The 20917-nt window shown below is 39.8% G+C and overlaps 1 protein-coding gene across 2 annotated transcripts in view; it reads left to right on the top strand.

Moving 5' to 3' along the window:
- Positions 1–2573: 2573 nt before the first annotated feature.
- The window catches only part of GLS (glutaminase), a 63112-nt gene continuing 44768 nt past the window's right edge, over positions 2574–20917 (top strand). Inside the window, exons 1-6 of one of the 2 annotated variants that reach the window (XM_050340564.1) lie at positions 2574–2957; positions 10717–10813; positions 11278–11399; positions 17324–17453; positions 18150–18229; positions 19848–20011. In XM_050340564.1, coding sequence (XP_050196521.1) covers positions 2626–2957; positions 10717–10813; positions 11278–11399; positions 17324–17453; positions 18150–18229; positions 19848–20011 — 925 coding nt within the window. In that variant the 5' untranslated portion in view covers positions 2574–2625. The remainder of the gene's footprint in view (positions 2958–10716; positions 10814–11277; positions 11400–17323; positions 17454–18149; positions 18230–19847; positions 20012–20917) is intronic. The other variant, XM_050340565.1, reaches the window with a different exon arrangement.

The raw sequence follows: 20917 nt of genomic DNA on the forward strand, positions 1-20917 counted from the left end.
ATTTTTGTGAATGTACTAGCTTTTTCTTTTCCTTCCCACCTCCTTATCTGCAATGTTTTGAACACAAACTGGAGCACACTGAAAGGAAAGATCCAGATAATTACATTTTGCATTTTTCCACTTCTTCCCCCACTACAGTACAAGAGATGAATTAAATGAATTTTGTACCAGGTCGTGGCTGAACAGCAGGCTAAACACCAAAAAAACCACCTTGGCACTAAAATTCAGCAGGGAATCTTATAGTGTCTGCTGAATTGTGTGTTCAATTAGCGACCTGGAATTAGCACCTCCTGTAAGCACACTCGCTGTCGCTGGTCTTACAGCAGCAGCCTCTGTAAAGAGAATGGAAAAGGTGCTCGAGAGACTTCTTTCTTTAGAGTATTTTACATAACAGAATTTTAACAATGAGAAATATTATTATTATTATTATTATTGGGTGGAAGGATAAAAGACGCAGTATTGGCTTGCCAAAAAAGACTTAGCAAATGGAAATCCAAAATTAGTTCCAGGAAATATAATAGGTAACGTAATAGGTATATGAGAACTGTAGGTACTTTGCATTTTTGTATGTGAAGTAAGTGCAGCACAAGATTACACATCCCACACTGGTATTTCAAGTTTCCTTGTTCAGTGGGAAGAAAAACCATTGGTGCGTGGAGGCTCATTTTATAGGCATAGATTATCAGCTATCTTTAAATCTGCTTCCAAAATCCCCCATGGCTGTTGTGACAATATATTGGCATAGGGAACTCCTGTGGGTAATTGTGCTCTGGTGTAAGTATAATCATAAGGAAAGGCTCTTCCCCATGTCTGTTTGTGATTATCTCAGAGTGCATGGAAAATGGGTAACAAAACCCTCTCTGTTTTATGGGGGTCTTTAAGAGCAGTTTACTACATCTAGACAGCTGAAACTTTTAATCTAAGGGGTTTTGGAAAACAAAATATCAGTATCCTCAGAGTAAAACGCTTTCAATAATGTGTGCTGCAAGATCATTTTAGCTCAGAACTATAACTTCACCGCCCCCACCTCTGCCAAACATAATAAACATACCAGAGGAAATAAACGTAAATGCATGGGGAAATTATTCACAAGGATATTTAGTAGAAATAGACTCACAGCTCCATAAGTATTTACATTTTTGTTCAGAAAATGACAAGACCAGGCACAATTTAAAAACCGGTTTGCACGTTGGCATTACCGATGAAGTAGGATGACAAGAGATCTTTGCTTCTACTGTTACCCATAATGGATACAATTTACTAATATAGATTTGTACTCATCTAGGACAAATTTAGCAATTGGTTATGTGAGCAAAGAGTTTCACCAAGTAACTGCAAAATCTGTGACTTTCAAAATGCTATGTACTGGTAGCTGTGACAGAAGCTTGAATGTATATAAGGAGTGACATTTACACCTTGTGCTGAAGCCTTGCCGTTATTTTCTGCTGCTCTTCCCACTTTGGCCTTTAGTATTGCACTGCTGTGGGTCATTTTCACAGTCTGACTGAATGTTTGATGAACACGAAGAACGGCTGCACACAGTTCACCTAGGCATCCAGGTGGTTGACTTCTGTCTTTTTGTGTTTGTTTGGTTCGGTTTTCTTGTTTTGTTTTTTTTTTTAAATCAAACCTTCAGACATTCGACCAAGACTTACAGCCTTCACAATAAGTTTTGGCAATGAGCTACTCAGTTATATTTTTACTGAAAATACGTGGAAAGCCCTTAGCAGCTCTGCTCATTGCCAGAAGGATTTGTCCCAAAGAATTTGGGAACTAGTGTTCCTGCTGAGGGTATTTCCAACAGGCTCCTGTTTCCTGAGCTGTTTCCTAGGGTGCCTGGTGGGCAGGATGGGGTGGCTGATGCAGGTCCTGCACATCCCTCTATCTCCTCTGTGGTGACCGGTGACGGGACCCCAGGGAATGGCCTTAAGTTGTGTCAGGTGAGGTTTGGGTTGGGTATTAGAAAAAGTTTCTTCCCGCAGAGGGTGTTTGGTCACTGAACAGGCTCCCCAGGGCAGTGGTCACAGCCCCAAGGCTGACAGAGCTCAAGAAGCATTTGGATGCTCTCAGGCACATGGTGTGACTCCTGTACAGGGCTAAGGGTTGGACTCGATGATCCTTGTGGGTTCTGTCCAATTCCGAATATTCTATTCTGCGATCCTGCATGCACATCAGAGGCGCTTGCACTTTGTAATCAAAAACATACAGTTTGAAAAAAAAAAAAAAAAGGCCAATATCCATGGCAACCTGAACCCGACACCGCCGCGCCACAGCCCGCTCCGAACGCCTTTACACGTCGCACGGCGAGGGAGGGCTGCCCGAAAGCAAGGCGAGACGGAGGGAGGAGGAGAGCGAGGAGGGTGGGAGGCACCGCCCCGGGGCCCCCTCAGCGCGCCGGCTCCGCCCGCCGGGGGCGCTGCTGCCCCCGACCCCGCGGGGAGCTCGCTCCGCGCGCCCGGAGGGGGCGTGACGGCGCTCAGAGTGGCGTCCCCGCTGGCCAATGGGTGCGCCGCCCGCCTGACAGTTGGCCGGGCGCGACCAATGGGCCGCGGGCGGGGGCGGGCGCGGTGCGGCGCGAGAGGCGCGGCCGGGCGACGGCGGCGGCAGTCGGCGCGGTGGCGCAGGATGATGCGGCTGTGGCGCTCGGCGCTGCTGCGGGAGCTGCTGCTGCTCGGCCCGCCGGGGGCGGCCGGCGGCGGGGCCGCGGCCCCGGGACCCGCCGTCGGCACCAGGCGCCTCCCGCCGCCGCTCGCCACCCTCGGCGCCTGCCCACCCGCCGCCCGCCGCGGCCCGGCGGCGCTACCGGCGGCGCGGGGTCTGTGCACCCGCTCGGAGGGAGCCTTGGAGGAGCCGGGGAAGGGGGCGCAGGCGCCGTCGGCGGCTCCCGGCGAGCCCCCCGCCGATAGCGGGCACAACAATAATCACGGCGGCAAGGAGGTGGCCGGAGGCGGCGAGAAGTGAGTGCGGAGGGGGCGGCGGGCGCGGTGGATGATGCGGAGGCGCCATGTGAGCGCCGCCTCCCCCGGCACGCGTGGTGCCTGCGGAAGGGGCCGGGCCGGGCCGGGCCGGGCGGGCGCTGCCCCTGCAGGTGCGGGCGAGGAGTCCCGGCTCCACGAGGACCGCTTCCCGGCGGCCGCGGGTCACGGCGGGCGGGCTCGGGGCGGGAGGGAAGCGCAGCCCCGTGGCAGGGATGTCGTGTGCGCCTGCCGGGGCTCCTCTCACCGCTCCCTGGGGTCCCGGGCGTCCCCCTGCCCGGGGGTCCCTCCCGCCCGTGTGAGCTCGGAGCAGGCGGTGTACGCTAGCGTGTTCTTTCTAGCGCTGCTGCTCGCCTAAAAATGCTTCCCAGGAGAAGCCAAAGCTGTGTCATCTTGCATTAATTATTAAAGGCGGTGTACGTGGTGCGTAGTGGTGCCTTGGAAGTTTTGCAGCGCTGTTTACTCCACGTCTGCATCCACCTGGGCGCGTTCCTGTGTCACCTACTCTAGGCGACCCTGCCTTGGCAAAAGGGTTGAACTGGATGGTCTGCAGAGGTCCCAACCCTAATAATTACGTGATTTTGTGGTCTAGTGCAGCCAGGAACAGATATTACCACCCGTTAGTGGTGAGTACAAATGTTCATAGGTGCTGCAGGATGTGTACCGTGCCAAGAGGTCCTTACTTGTCCCTTAGTGACAAAGGTACATCCAGGTAATAGAATGATAAGGCTGTATATGCTTATGAAGTTCATATTCTTTCACTCAGGACCGGAAACTTTCTTTGAAAAAAAAAAGGTCAGGGACAGGTGCATCAGTTCCAGTTTTTATCCCTGCTAGTGACTGGTAGTGGATACCAGGGATAGAGTATAATGATGAGGTAAATGGATTGGCAGGGCACTCTGCTCTGTTAGTCCTCAGCATTATGCAAGTCTTGAAAGCCTTGTTCGTTTTCTAGCAGTCTGACAGTTTGCCCATTGCTTGTTTGAAGCTGGGTGCGTTTAGTATCTCTGATAACCTTTTAAAAGAACTTTGACAGCTTAACTGCAAGCCCCATGAGAACTCACATCCTTTGTGTGTGTTTGAAATGTGCCCCGTGGCTGTCTTGTAAGCATGCTGTATGAGGTGGCATAATTAAAATCTAACCCCAAACTGCTTTCCCAGAATTTGCTATGCTTATGAAAAAAGCAGATGACAGAAGAAATAGAGCCAAAAAAGGAGTACCTTGTTTTTACACTGAGCAAAGTCTCTGTTAGTCTAATGCTAAGAGGAAGTCTGGAAAAGATTCTACGAGGCCTGTCAGGAAGGCCTCAGCCCTTAGCTTGTTAATAGTTCTGTTTCAGAGCTGTGGTTTGTGGGTTGGGTTTTTTTACCATGAAGTTGCACTCCTTCAACGTGGCAGGTGGGGAAGAAGACTGTCACCTTGTTCTTCTCCCCTTTTTCCCACCAAAGGCCCTAGCTACTCAACTTGGTTTAATGCCATAATTAATTTAATGCCATAATGGCATCACATAAAATTTGTGCTGTCAGGTGCCTTAAAAAATGCGTGCATGTCAGGTTATGTAACCATGTACAGTATAATGCACAATCATTTGAGTATTTTACTATTGTTGAACAAATATGAAGTCTCCTTTTTTGAATTGGCTCTGTGCATAATGTTATGGAACAAAAAATTATTCAGCTGCGGCTCAGGTGTGGTTTATAAAGGCTCCACTTCTGTTTTCAATAAGAAATACAGACAGTACCATTAAAAACTTTGGAAAAAAACCAGCATGCCAGCTGTGGTGGGACTTTGAGGATGCTGCAAGTGTGATTTATTGAAGCAGTAACGTTTTCTTTAACTGAGCTGTTAGCAGCTTCCTACAGTTAGCATCAACTAGGGAAATTCTATAATTTTTAATGTGCGGTAAAGCTATGTAGTCACAAACCAGTTAAACACTTCTAATCATTTTTGGCTTTTGACAGAAGGGTGTATTTGAAAGTCAGATGCTTGTTCTTTGAGCCTTACTGCAAAAGGAACAAGGAGAAATTCTGTAAAACATCTAGCATATAGTTATGAACAAGGAAAAACCTGGAAACTTTCTTTTCATTTCAGGCTGTGCAGGAATTCCTGGTGGCGCATTAGTCAGGCTGCTGGATACTTTCATTTGCATTTTTCTTAATGCAGAACTATGAAAATCTTCCTTAAGCATTAGTAAATGGTACATTACATGTGAAAATCTTTGTTATATTAAGACAGTACAGGGTTCAGAAGAAAAGGGAAGTTCTTCAAAAGACAGGTTTCTGGACTGTGTTGTCAACTGGGCTAAGTCACTCTGTATTCTGCTGATTCCAGTGCTTTGCCACCTGGAGTGTCTAACATGTGAGTTGTGTTAGGCAAATGGTTTGTGGACCCAACTGGGAGGGCAGTAGTCCTTTTTACACTTTTTTTTTTTTTTTTGCTTGTTGGTGTTGAGTGATTATTTTTCTCTATTTGGTTTTAAGGTTTTTAGGATCCTGGAATGACCCACAGTGTCAAAAGGCAGAACTAAGGTTTTCTTGCTTGTTTCCTTGCCTAACGGTCCTCGCGTACGGAGAGTAGGAGTTGCAAGTGAACACCTAAAATGTTTTGTGCAAAGACTAAACAGAAATTTAGAACAATTCCTCATAGAGGGAATAATTTATGAGGTCTGTGGCTGATGAAATAACTAATATCCCATTGCATAACCAGATCCCCTTGTGCATTTTTTCCGAAACATCACCACCACTTCCTTATCCCTGCTATCCAGCCTTCATGCTGTGTATCCAGCTGAAACTTAACATATTTTAGAGGGAAGAAATAATGGAGTTTAAACTGAGAGGGATCATAGACTGGTAAATTTAATTAATGAAAACTCTGGATTAAAATGCAGTCATATCTATGCTCATGCCTGAGTTATTAGACACAGTAACCTGGCACAATCCTCAGTTTGCTTCTATTTTCAGTATAACTGTGCATTGTTCACTTTTACTTTCGGAATAAGTGTGCATTGTTCATCTTACACTGGACAGGAAAAGGCTCAAACATTTTATCTTGGCATAAGCTATTTCTAAATTACAAAGGCCTTGATTAAAGTGACAGGGAGGAGCAAAATGTGAGAGACCTGAACTTCTAAAAGCTAAGTTGCTAACTTTTTACACTTAATTGCAATAGTGGTTGGTATTAGTGTATGGGATATAGCAAAAGGGTTAATAGAAGTGTTTTGTTAAATTTTTTTTTTTTTTTTTTTTTTAATGACAAGGGCGTGGTAGTGCTCTTTTTTAAGGGCAGAGGTGAATTCTGGAGATACTTTTTAAAAAGAAATTTTGCCTTTGTAGCCAGACCAGATTCCAGAGGAATTACTGTAGTAACCAGGCAGTGGTTCATTTAACTGGTACTCCTGTTGGAGTATGAAATACTCAGAGATGCAAGAAAGTGTTAGAAGTGCACTTTCATTAGACCTTTCATAATTTCTGTAGAGGCCAAGGTTTTGAAACAACAGTTCTTGGTTTTACCATAAACACTTTGGTATCTATTAAACGTGTCTATCTTTGTTCTAAGTCTATAAATACATAGTTTTTTCTTGAATCTTGGGTAAACAGTTACCTACTGCTGTTACCAGATCAGTATCTCAAGTATATAAGGGGACAGAAAGTAGTTATTTAGTGATTTGACAAGTGTTTGTATCTCTTGGTTGGAGACATGTCTGTAGTATGATGACAACTTCTTCAAAGTACCTATTTTAGATAGAGTAGCTGCTGACTGTGGTTTGCAGCCCTTTCAGCGTTCAGAATAGTTTGGGTTGGAAGGGACTGTTAAAGGTCACCTAGTCCAGTCTCCTCTCCAATGAGCAGGAACATCTTCAGCTACATCAGTCTGCTCAGAACCTCGTGCAGTGAGACCTTGAATGTTTCCAGGGATGGGGCGTCTGCCACCTGTCTGGGCAACCTGTTCCAGAATTTCATTACCCTCATTGTAAAATTTCTTCCTTATATTTAATCTAAATCTACCCTCTTCCTAGTTTAAAACCATTATGCGTTGTCCTGTCACAACACACCCTGCTAACAAGTCTGCCCCCATCTTTATTATAGACCCCACTTTATGTACTGAAAGACCACAATGAGGTCCCCCAGGAGCCTTCTTTTCTCCAGGATGAACAACCCCAACTCCCTCAGCTTAACCTTATAGGAGAGGTGCTCATCCTTGCTGATCATCTTGGTGGCCTTCCTCTGGACCTGCTCCAACAGGTCCATGTCCTTCCTGGGCTGGGGACCCCAGAGCTGGATGCAGCACTGCAAGTGGGGTTTCAACAAAGTGGAGAATGGGAGCAGAATCCCCTCCCTTGACCTGCTGTCCCTGCTGCTTTGGATGCAACCCAGGACACACTTTTTGGGCTGTGAATGCACAGGGCTGGGTCCTGTCCAGCTTCTCATCCACCTGTGTCCCTGATGAAGATATTAAACAGCACTGGTCTCAGAACAGACCCCTGAGGGACCGTTTTTTGTGACAATAATTGTGATTTCATATTTTTATGACCGATGCCTTATGGTTAATAATGAACCTAAAACTATTATTAGCAATATCATATCTGTATATCATTTGTTGTTCTGTAAATCCTGGTCTGCATTTTGGCAGTTGCATCTTGAAGTAGAAAGTAGCAATGTTTCATGGTATTTGAAATCTGATCTTGTTCCTGTTGTAGAAATTAGAATTCAGCATTTGTTGAAATGAAATCCTCCCTGGAATCTGGTGTTAGCATGGTACTGATGCAAAAGAAGAGCTGAAGGAAGGAATGATATGGACTGCAAAGTCCTTGTGCTTGGGATTCCTATGTTCTTTTTTTCTTTGTATTTAAAGAGCAGTGTGGACCATCCACCAGTATTGTGGGCCACAGATTAGAATACGATCAAAGAAGTCTAGTTGTGTAATAGTCTGGTGCTTAATTTTTTTATTTTTTTAAAAGAAGGGAAGTAAGTATCGAAAATCATTCATGAAATCAGGTAAACTGGAATTTCCACTTAATTTGACTGTGAAAATTGCAAGTTCCCTGACCTGAAAAACAGCTTTTTACCTGTGCTGAACAGAATTATCTTGCTAAGTGTGTTCATGGTGCCAAAACACACATCTTTTAGGTTAAGCAAACATTGGTTACTGGCATCACTGGTCTGATAAACTGCAGAGCAAGCCTTTTCACCTCTATTTAGCTGATAAAGTTTATCAAAAGATGAATTATTTGACAAAAAGGAATTTTTATGTAAATATACTGAATGTCATCCTCTTTGCTTTGGTAGTCAGTGCAGATCCATTGTTTAATTAGGCTGAGTGACCCAATATTGAAGAGCAGCAGATGTGAAAGATATGGAAATCAAGAGATTTTATGCTGTGTAAAATCTTGGTCAAATGTGTGAAGTTTTTTTTCTGCACCTTTTCAGATAGAAATTCCATACTTGGGACAGCTGTAAAATTCTGATTAATTGCTCAGAAATGTGCAATTAAAGAGGTTATCAGTTAAAATTTCTCAGTGTGTTTGCTGGCTTGTTTTATCAGAGTGAAATAGGAAAGTTTCTTCTGCCAGACCTTCAGCAGTCCAGTGACTGTTCCTTAAAGCATAGAATCTTGACACTTTGAGGAGCTTAATTAAATGGTTTGTGTAAATGGTGGGGATGTCAGGGTGTAGGGGATGTAACTCGGCCTAACTTTCAGAATGAGGTACCTGCAGAGTTGAGATGCAGAACAGAGGGTGAAGCTTTAATTGGTACCTTGGGTAGTTCTGATTCTGGTGGCTTGACTGGACATACTGTTCTCAAAAGATTGGAGGTGAAATGTGCTACGTGGAAGGAAAAGGGGCGCTCACTAATTTACTCGAGGTAGTTGCAAGCGTTTGTGTTGGTTGAATTGCCAGCCTGTCTGTGCCTTAGTCAGCCAGCATAATTTAAAAAAAAAATCCAGACTGTAAGACAAGGAAAGTTCTGTTGGCTTACAAAGCTGTCTTCTGTTCTTGTGTATAAGTACAGTGTTTTAAATTGGAAAATGAGAGGTGATATTTTTTACTACTGGTTTTCACAGCTAGTTATGAGGGAAGGAGGGAGTCAAGGGCAATCTAGAGGTTGTTTTAAATTTAAAAGTGTATTTGGATGTAATCAGATTTTTATTAAAAATAATCATAAATCTGACTTGTTTAAGTATTGAGAGAGGAGAGAGGATTAAACATCAGTGTGTAAGACTGCATTGGCCTACCTGGGGTCTGTGCTTAGTTGTAGCATTTTATTTTTGCCCTTATAACTCTGAGTTCTGTTATTCAAAGAATTACTAATCTTGTGAAAACTTTAATTACTAGAATTTGGACCTACACACATGCATAAATATATAAAAATACATGAATTGCCACTGAGCATTCTAGTTTCAGGCAGTAACTTTATTACAGTATGGTAACAATGTATTGCCAATATTATTTGATTGTAAAATTGACCTGTAAAATTGATGGCTAAAATAATGCAAGACTTCTGCTCTGCATTTTAGTTAATGTCTGCATTTGCTGGAGAACTGTTTTGTTTTGATTTTATTTATTTTTGCTTATCAGACATCAGAATATTTGTTTCTCTAACCTGTGTTGTCTACAAACCAACCTGAGAGTTTCAGGGGACTAAAAGAACTGATTGGAATCCCTTTGCTGTCGCTGCCTCTGGCAGTTTGGAAGTGCACGTTCCAGCTCTGTGCTAAGATGCTTTACTCATGGGGGAAGTGTAAAGAGCTGAGTGCAAACTTTTGGCTCCTGCCTGCTTCAGGGTGCTTTGGAATAGTGGGGAAAGGCAGAACTTTTTATAGGTTAAATCTATAAACTTGCAAAGACTTTAAGGCAAAACTGTCAGTATTACAGCTTTCTGTCCTAGCAGGAATCTCAGTGCTTAATTGGGTAGGTTTCCTTCAGACTTCGCATAAAATGGAGATGTAACGTACAAAAAACCTGCAGTCATAGGGAAAGCGTATCTCGGAGTGCAATAGCTAACACCTGGAATCCTTGGAGAGCCGGGGTGTTTGCATTGATAAGCGCAGTGACCATTAAAGGTGTATCTGCACTGCACGTTTGCTTTGCTAAGTACGTGTGATGAGAACCCTTTCTCCTGGTGCCTGAGCTGGTTCAGGGCGATGTGTTGTGCTGCAGATGGCTTTGCTTGCTTTCACGGTAACTGATGGGCCTTACATAAGCTTCCAGGAACACAAGGGCTTCAGAACTCCTCTGTGGAGTCCTAAAAACAGGACTATTTTGAAGAAAATACTACACATTTGCCATCTCCTTCTCTTGCCTGTAAAACAATTGGGTCAGTATGCTCTTACAACTTTGTGATAAGGCTCGTGGGTCTTGGAATCTTACAAATAATTTATTCTGTGTAAGTAGCACATCTATCCTCCGTAACATCAAGAAGAGGGATAAGTGATTAATCTGCTCCCCCCAAAATTATAAATATAATCTTAGCAATAAATATATGACAGTAAATATATGGTTGTGTTCAGTTAAGTGTTTGCTCTTGTAAAATTGATGTACACTACTTTTATATTACCATTTTATTTTCTACTTAAGGCCGAATTAAGCTTTGTGTTCAGTGCTAGAAGTGTCCTTTTAAATCATTGGTAGCAGTTAGATTGGTAGTGAAAATGTGTCTCCCTGAGAATGTAAAAATGTGTATAAATAAAAATAGGCACTATAAACTAATTATGCTTTTTTCTTTTTTTTTCTTTCTTTTCCAGTAAAATGAAGCAAGGTCTCCTTCCTAGCTTAGAAGATCTACTTTTCTATACTATTGCAGAAGGACAAGAAAAGATACCAGTTCATAAATTCATAACTGTAAGTTTACTGTTCCAGAGTGCTGTATAAAAGGTGACTACTGCGGGGTTATTTTACATTTGAAATGCAAGAATGCAAAGCAAAGAATTTCTGTTATACATGTTTAGCTCTGGGACAGAATGTAACTATTTTTTCCGTAACGCTGTAAAACAGTAAGTGTATTTTTATTATCCACTTCTTTGATGTGCAGAGGAGCATGCTTGAAAGCATTTGTGCCTATGGCAGGGTTGGATAGTGTTTGTACTTTTGTAAAATGTAGTCAGACAGCTGTGGATTTCAAATTACATTAATGTTTTGACATAAAATGCAGCCAGAATGGCCAAAGGATCAATAAGGTGTCAGAATGTCTGTGTTGATAGTGCAGTGGCAGATGTATCTTACAGTGATAAAAACACTGAGGAGTAGATAATGTGATTGTAATAGAATATTTTTTCCCTTTAGTAATTATTGTTTTATTGTAATAGGCACTCAAATCTACAGGATTACGTACATCTGACCCTCGATTGAAAGAGTGCATGGATATGTTAAGACTGACTCTTCAGACAACTTCAGATGGTGTTATGCTGGATAAAGACCTTTTTAAAAAGTAAATTTTCTGTCAATGATGTAACTATGATTGTGAATGAGTGTTGTCTATGTGTTACTGACTGACTGCTGTCTTGAGGAGAGACATAAGATATATAAATCAATGTGTAATTAGAAATAGAGTCAAACATATATTCCTGATGCTGTTTTCATATGAGTTTGTTCTCAGGTTTCATGCAGCAGACAGGCTGTGTGATCTCCACAAGAGTTTAATGTGTCAGTGTTTACACATGTGTCTGACCCCATACTGCAGCTCTCGGTCTGATGCCAAATAAATTAATTGATGCAGCATGGGCTGTGTAGTATGATTACATAAAACTGCTCTCTCAGTGCATCACCAGTTTTTAATCTGAAGTTCAGGATGTTGCTTCTGTGTGGCGAGATGTTCAGAGTATATATATAGTTCATTCTAAAGGTGAGTATGTGAAAAACAGAGTGAAGTGAAATTTCTATAAGATATGGAGAGATGAGAGGAGTTAAGACTGCAGACATTCCTCTGGTCTATTTTGCAAGAGGTTTGTGTGCCATATTTTAGTGATGCTCTAAATTCTTTTTTTTTAAGCAAAGTCTGTGGTCAGTTACATGAACAGTGTAAGCACTGTTCAGGTTGTCTTCTATTCATTCCAAGCACACTCCTTTGCTCCTTTACTTACAGCTTTTGTGTGCCAAAAGATTGGAATTTTGGAGGCTCTTAAATCTCAAAATGAAGTTTTTAGACTATTTTTCAGTCTGTGTTTTTATTCCATTTACATGGTAAATCATAAAATATTGGACACTTTTTTTTCATGAAGAATATACTTTTGTAAAATTGGTACATTTTTGTTGATCTGTAGCATTTTTTTGAATTTGTGAATTAATGTTTAGTACTGTTTCTTCTTGGTTACAATATAAAAATATGTATGTGTTTAAAAGGGTATTTACATATACATACCATTTTGTATATTTTATATACATGTAAGTATATAAAATATATAATAGAGCGAAAGTATGTACTGTATATTTTTTAATATATGTTAAATGCATAATATATTTACACAGTTTATATAAATCTAAACATAAAGTATATGTGTTATATATATTAAATTGCATAAACATTTTTTTAAATATATTGAGAAAAAATGAATGCCTGTGTGTGTGACAAAATAACAAACCAGTCAACTCCTTAATCAGATATGGAATTATTTCCTTAAGGTACAACATGGACTAACTTTACTCCTGTACTAACTTCAAGACTAGGTCTTCGCTGGTTACTTGTCAACTCAGTAAAAACGCTGAATTGTTGGATTCAGAAACCTTCCTGGATGTGTGGATGGATTAGAAAGGAAATACTTCTACTCTTACACATTACATGCATACTAGAGGGCTTGTTTGTCATAGTAAACTATGAATTAAGTTTTAGGCAAGGGCTCTACATTTGAAAAAAGGACAAGCGATTGCTAATGGGCAGGATTAGTTCATGTTCTGTGTCACATCTCTGGGATTTGATTGTGTTGGGAGAGTACTTTAATAATTTGTAGAAAACTTACATAGTTGCTTGTGTAGGAAGAATTTTGAACTTAAAGACAATACAGAGAGTGGAGAGGTAGATCTTATTTCACATAGCAGGTTTTCCTTTGCAGCAGCAGAAGGTTCCTTTGCAGACTTTTTGTAAATGATAAAACCCCACACTTCAGTTATCTGTTCCTCCTAGGCACACTGCATTTGCTGTGAAAAGGCTTATACAGGATCCCTGTGTTCTTTCTTCTACAAGTGTTTAAGGTGTGAAATATAATAATTTATCTCCTTGGCTGTACTTACCCCTCAGGACTGATGTGAAGCATCAGTTCCCTTAACATAAAAGTCAGTGGTGTAATTCTCCTCTTGAATGTGTATCCGAAGCTGCTTGATGAAATAAAGTATCGAGGTTAAGTGATATGGAGCAGTGGTAACATAAGCTTGCCTGAATCAATCAAGTCCCGTAGAAATTACGTGTAAAATATGTTAGTTCACACATCTGTAGTGTCTGCCTCTCTATGCCTTTGTAGTGATTTTAAATATTGGGTTCCAATTTTACTAAAATTGCATTCTTTGGAAGTTTTTTGACTTTGCAGTGCTCTCCTCTTAGAGTAAAAATTTGGAAAAAATCTCCGTGTTACAGGCAGAACAGCTTGCAGTTTTAATCTTTGATCTCCAGAATTTCTTGAAGACTTCTGGGGTGCACATTTCAGAGAGAGAGTCTGATAAATTTCTTGAATTTATGAATTTATGAAATTTATTTGAATTTTGTGTTGCATCTGTGTAACACAACTTGTGGTCTTTGTAGCAGGAGTGACACCTCAGTGAGAACAACCTGTTACTGAAAGCAGTGCAGCATGCTAGTTAGCTTGCTATGTAAATTTTTTAATTTTCCCTTTTTTTTTTTTTTGTACTTCAGCTATAGTACTATTTAATATACTAGTAGTAGTACTGTCTACTGTTAGATGGAACTTAGGCAACTTAACAAATGTGGAAGATATTCTATGTGCTAGTCTTCCTCATAAAGTTGTCCTCATTTTGACATATCCTGTTTTTTTAGATCTGTTTCTATGACACTGTAGCTAATCTGTAGAAAAAGTTCCAATACTCTTTGTAAGAAATCCTCCTACCACTCTTAGCTTTTCCTTTGTCATAGCATGTTCCTAACAGAAAAATGTATGACTTACAGAGAGTGCTGTTTCTTAACTAATGATATTTTGGTCAGTGGAGGGGAAGGAAAGGCACAAGGCAATCAAAATTGAGTTAACTCGAAAGTGGTGTATACTTGAACAAAACGATAGCTACTGAGTAACAGGTATAACTCAGAACTTTAAACCCTGTTCTTTTTCAGAATAGCTTACTTGGCTTTGTAGGATTAGCCTTTGTCACAAGGTGCTTTACTGACCCAGAACTGAGGTCTTGCCAGCCACATCTCCTCTGGTGTGCGGGTAAGAAGCAGCAGTCTGGGTATGTTATGTACTGAGCACCAACCTGACAATTTGTTGCTGGATCTCAAACAGGGTTTTCTAATTGCTGCTGAGCAGCTGTGCTGCTCTCTCGTAGCAAATCCTGATGAAAACTTTAATTTTAGATAACCTTAACCCAGGTATTAATAAATGTCTTTGTCTTATTTGAGCAATCTTTTGACAGGAGATGTAGAGGACTTCCACTATGTTAGAATATTAATATCTGATTTGTCAATGTAGTGTCATTTTTCTTCTAAAATGTTTAAATATGCTGAACACCTCTACAACCCTAGTCTTGCTAGTTGGACATGGAGTTTCACATGCCTTTCTGTAATGCTTATGGTTTTTAAACAGGAAAAAAGGTGTCCCTTCATCTATACAGACAGCCAAAGAGTTCTTTGGAAGTGGTAGTTCAGACTGCATTTTTAACAGGTCTGCTTTGTGTAGGGAAGCAGTAATCAGGAGTCTGAGCCAGAAATTGACAAATAATGGATAAACCTAACAAGATTTATGATAAAGGAAGCAAAGTGGTTCTATATGATAGAGACCAAAGATGCTGTTTCTAAAAACCCCTGAACCGTACAAGTTAGGAACCCCTCTACTATGAAGTAGGAAGTTTTGAGTGTACCTGTCTTGAACACCGATAAAGCCATGTGGGAGATAAGAGCCAAGTTGTTGGTAAAATATGACTGTAGAAAGATTTCTATTTATCAGTATATTTATTTAGTTGAATTTCTCCCTGTGATCTTTTCCTACTGCTCCACTTGGAGTCTGAGGCCAGTCATTTCCAGAGAATTACCTGGATCATAAAGCAGTTGGATACTCTGGTAGGGAGGAGATGGCAGTTGCAGAATTTTAGATACTATCATGGCTCATTTCCTCCGTTGACTGAAAATATTATGCCCTGTTAAAAGAGGTGATACTAAGACCCCTGTTATTTTGTCCATGTATTAATTGCTCTGAATACCCCTCTAGATTACTCCAGCCCCTGTATTTAATTTAGTCTGTAATTCATGTGATTTGCCTGGGTTAAGGAGTACCAGGATAAATACTCAGAGTCCAGGAACAATTGGTAACAATAGGTAATGTCCTTAACCAGCATAGCCATTTCTGCAGTGACTTTCAATCTTGTTGATTAAAATGATTGAACTGTTGCAGTGAGCATTACAGACTTGGTGTAAGTTGCGAGTGTATAAGTCCCCTCCCTGTTTCAGAAGCATAATATGATCCCAGAGGACTGTATGTCAGTGCATCCTGCCTTCTTGTTGTTTTAGACACTGTGTATTGAGTTGTTCTAATAGGTTTAGATGAACTTCAGATACTACTTTTTTTCTTTCTTATAAGTGCATAATGTTGTCCATAATGTAGAAGTGCATCTGAAGTTGAAATCTACTGTATATTATGTTGCTACTCCTTCTGCACACTTAGCTGCCATCAGCGTTATTAATTACTTTTGAGAAGGGATTTTGCACTTGGAGTAGGTGACTGTAATTGGAGGTTACTGGGAGCAAAAACTAACAGGATTTTTTGCGGACTGCAACAAAGCCAGCTCAGTTGCAATTTTAGCATAAACTAACAAATTACAGACAGCAGTTTTTAAGGTGACTTCTCTATCATTTCTCTTTTGCTTTTGGAGAGTAGTGCCTACCAGCATTTGAAATGGCTTTCAGTTGAATTTGGGATAAAGTCGTCTAAGTACAAAGGAGTTAAAACTAAAGGTTTGAAAAAAAGGAGGGGGGACTCAAAGGGAGGATAATTCTGTCTCTTCACTGGTCTTAATGAACCGTTTTGAACTGATGATAAGTTTCAATAATAGAATTATTTGAATATCTATTCCAAGTGAAAATGTTTCCCTAAGAATTTTTGCCTAATTTTTTTACTTTTCTGAGTAAGTCTTCATCGGAAGGATGTGTTCTCCTTTGTAGAATGTGCTTAGATATTCTTAACTTCCCGTTTTCCTGCATTAATAGTTTGTTTCTGCTTTTGTCCACACTGCCCGAAGGCACGGTATGAAGGTGTTAACTGTTTGTTTGGTGTTAAACCTCCCTTTCTCTTCTTTGCATTGGGATAGGGGTGTTAATACCCTTTTATCAGGTCATGTTTCAACTGAGTGATAATGGCTCCCAATTCCCACCCCTTCTTCTGCTCACCCCCCCTCAACCCACGGACGCACCACTTTCAGCATGTCTCAGCTTGCGTTTTCATCCTTCCCTTCTTCTGTTTGTCCTAGATAAGCCCTTTCCCTTTTACCTTATCACTTTTTTAGATGTCCCAGATGGGCCGATGTTCAGAGGGTGTGGACAGACAGTGTAACTGTGTTCTGGGTTAAAAGGCTAAAAGGCAGCGAAGATTCCTTAACTGCTGGTAGTTCGAAGCAAGATACTTGCAGAACTGCTCACTGTTAACTTTTGCTTAGTTTAGGGAGATGTTATCGAGTCTCTCCACAGGATTTTGTTCTTATTTAAGTATCGCATTCCAGTTTAGTTTTTTGGCAGTGTTCTCACTCAGTTCATGGTGAAACAATGAAGTTAAGAAACCAACCCTGAACCTCAGAAGTTCGATCTAACTCTGAAATTAGCACTTCTTTGGACAAGGTCTGGGTTAGACAACCTTTGCAAGGCTTGATCCTAAGAAATGGGTGGCTTCGATCCCTTTTGCAAGCTGAGGTGCTGCTTGAAGGCAGATACAGTACCTTGCAATACCACCTCACAGCTGAAACTTCAAAAGAGAGCTTTAATTAGAAAGGAATAAAAGTGAATTCGATGAAATTATTGTAAATAATTAAAAAAGTATACAACTTAAGGCACCAAATTTGAAAAGTCTTTCTAATAAGGGCATGTTCTTGTAGGCATGTAACTTCAAGGGACTGAGGTTCCTTATTTAAATAACAGGTAATTGCTACCTAAGTAGGCTTTTTGGCAGTACGTTGTCAAAATACTAATAAACTTTTTTAATGTTTTTGCAGGTGTGTACAAAGTAATATTGTGTTGCTTACTCAAGCTTTCAGGAGGAAGTTTGTCATTCCGGATTTTATGTCGTTTACTTCTCATATTGATGAGCTATATGAAAGTGCTAAAAAACAATCTGGAGGAAAGGTAACTTGTTTGTAAATTCAAATTTAAACTTCCCTGATATTAACCAAATACATTATTTTTTTCAGTAGACAGATTTTTCTTAAGATTTTTAGAGAAATGTTAAACTTGATAACTTGATAGAAGAGTCTTGGAAGTTCATTTATGCCCACAACTTGTAAACTGGGTCAGAAATACAGCTCATCACCTCTACCAATCTTGCAGAGTTTTGCCGTTAGAATATGAGAATAGTATTGCCCCTTATTTTACATAAACTCTAAAATTGCTGTATAATTTGTCAGACTACTTTGTAGAAGAACTGTTCAACTCTACACAACTGGCTGGATTGTGTGACAGAAGTAACTGTCAACGTAGTACCTTTGTTAGTAAATGAAGTTTATTCTAGTGCTTATTTTCAGTAAATTAGTTGAAAAATCCACGACTGTTACAAGCAAAAATTTTATGTGATTTGAAATGCTGTAATACAGAACACAAATACCTCTTAGAATGTGCTGAAATTTTTACTTTGAAAAAAATTTTTATTTGACAATGATCTTGTGAATATAATAATTTGTAAGGAAGTTTTAGATATACCAGGTGATTATTAGTGGGATAACCCAGTTGTGCCTTGTGTATCCTTTCCATTGACATTTATTTTAATTAATTATAGGTAAATATTTTGAATGTTGTAATGTCTCTCTTTATTTCACACTGTGATAGGTTGCTGATTATATTCCTCAACTGGCCAAGTTCAGCCCTGATTTGTGGGGTGTGTCACTTTGCACCGTCGATGGACAGAGGTATATTGTAATGTCTAGATTTTGTTGCTGGAATATTTGAAGGACAGGACAGAAACAATGCTTCTGTAGTATTAATACATGTTAATTTGGAAATCAAAGCTTTGTCTAATGGTACTTGTGCATCAAGCTGTATTACTTTTTGGGCAGGTCACGATGTACTTAACAGTTAGTTCCTTCTCTGCATTTTAATGTTTTTACTGTAGCATTATTATATAATCTGTATGTGTCACCAAAGAAATGCAGATTCACGCTCTTGAAACTAAAGATGTGGAAACTGGACAGAACTAAATATGACTTTGCTTTTCAGATTTATTAAGCTTTCTCCTTATAAGAATGTGTGTCAGTCTTAGATGTAGTCAGTGACCTTACTTTTGTTTTTTTCTTTATTAGTAATGCAATGTAGCAGAGACAGTTAGGAGCCTAAATGTGAATATCTCACACTATCTAGCTGAGAAGTAATGTGAGCTGTGTCTGCCTTTGTGTCTAGACAATGAGATGCTTATCAATTCATCAGGTGTCCCTGCTGGTCTGCAGTTTGTGTGGTCTTACTGCATGGTCTGAGAATCATAATTTTTAGGAGCTGAGTTTGTGAATGGGGCATTCCTGAGAGACCATCAGACTTGCTTATGGTGACTGTGGCTTGGAGTTCATTTTAATGTGATCTGTATGTTTGTTTCTAATTAGCCATATGCTCTGTAATCTCTAGGGGAGGATTTGTACAAGTGAGCTGAAGTATTTTTTTCATCTCCCTGTTTAAGTGTCTGAATTATAATCTATTCATAGTAAAACAACTTAATAAAAATGTTCATCCTTTTGAATATTTAAAATTGGCATTTTGCTTTGTTTTGGGTATCATGCACTAATGAAAGTTTTTATAATGTTTATTTTTGTTATGTTTAATGTTACGTAATGTTAAGCTTAATAATGTGAGTTTCTCTGAAGCCTTCTCGCATTTTCTGCAAAGAAGAGAGTCGAATAAACTTCTGAGTTTGGCGTTAGACAAGTGATTGCTGGAAGCCTTTTGCTCTAAATGTGGCATATGCTGCTTGCATGAGTCATGCTTTGGTGCAGTCTGACAGATGCTGAAAGTAAACTTTCCCAAAGATAGCATTTAGTAATTGTTATAAAATACCTATGCCATTATCAAAGGGGATTATAATTATATTATACAGCTATTTCATTATTGTCTCCAAATTCCAAACCCAAATTGTATCTCATCTTTGTTTATACAGACATAAATATGTATAGTGGCTATATTTGGGTCAGCTGTACCACCCTGAGTATGTGGTTTGCAATTGCGTAGGGTAAGTGTGGTACTAGAGGTGTGAGGTGATTTTTTTGCCCTGGTACAGACCCACTTTGGAATTTGCTCTTTGTTACATCTGCAGTAATCATTAGCAACTGACTTTGTTATGCTTGGCTTATGGAGTCAGTTGTTAAAATCTTTAAATCTCTTTATGTTCTTTAAAACGAGACTTAGTAATAATATGATTTGGGGTTTTGGTGTGTTTTTTTTAATAGTTCATGTATGTTGAAGAGTAGGTGTAGCATTTAATACTCTTACTACCACAGCTGACAAACAGGAAATTTCAAGCTTCTTTATCTTTTTTTTTCCCAGGCATTCTGTTGGCGATACCAAAGTTCCGTTTTGTCTTCAGTCCTGTGTCAAGCCTTTGAAATACGCTATTGCTGTTAATGATCTTGGCACAGAGTATGTGCACAGATATGTTGGGAAAGAGCCTAGTGGACTAAGATTCAACAAATTGTTCCTGAATGAAGACGGTAAGAGATAAACAACACCTAAATAATGCAAATGCTGAATTTTAGAAAATTATAAAACAAGCTACACAGTTTTTTCAGTCTCTTCATTTTACTGTATCCTTTTAAATATTATTAGTAGACAGTGTCTCGAAATATTTTGCCATCAGCAAGGTAGACTTAGTCTTTGTTAGTCCTTTTGCCTAATTTAAAGTGCTAGTAAAAGGTGCTTTACTGCCTCTGTTCTCTTTACTAGTTGTTGAGTTGTAGGAAAATCCAAAGGATTTTGATAATGCAGGTATTTGAGATCTGTATTTATTTGGTTGAGTTGGTAGCATGTGTTCCTTAATCATACCTTCTGAAAAATGGTGGTGAAAGAAGCAAAGGTGTTAAAATGGTTTTAAGAAACATGTATATCACTTCCCTTCTCAGCCTTCTGAGAAGCAGGTGCTGGTGCCAAAGGCCAGTGTTGACGAGTTTCCAGAAGGCAAAATTGAACACATCTTCCCACAGATTATTCTAAGTGGAATTTGGCTACTGATTCAAAACAATGTTTTTATTTTGTTTTTTTTCCCCCTGTGGCAGGAATGTTTTTGCAAGAATTTCTCCTACGGTACTTTATCTAGATTATTTATTTTTAATATTGTATTAATTCTCAAGTATGGATGTGTTACTAAAAAAAAAAAAAAAAAAAGGCAAAAATCTGAGAAGGATGACTCATTTAGCCTTAGAGGAAATACTGGATGTTATCTCTGAAACACAAATGTTTCTTCTAGCAGATCTGTCTCAGTAAGAGAGCAGACAATGTTTCTGTTACCATGGTATTGCAATTAATATTTAATTAACAGCTTAGGGCTTGGATGATATTTTTGTCAAGGACTGTATTGAATTCTGACTTAAATATCTATATTATTACTATAATAATGGTAC

This window comes from Myiozetetes cayanensis, unplaced genomic scaffold (genome assembly GCF_022539395.1).
Source record: "Myiozetetes cayanensis isolate MyiCay16 unplaced genomic scaffold, myiCay2020 scf9, whole genome shotgun sequence".
Classification (NCBI taxonomy): Eukaryota; Metazoa; Chordata; class Aves; order Passeriformes; family Tyrannidae; genus Myiozetetes; species Myiozetetes cayanensis.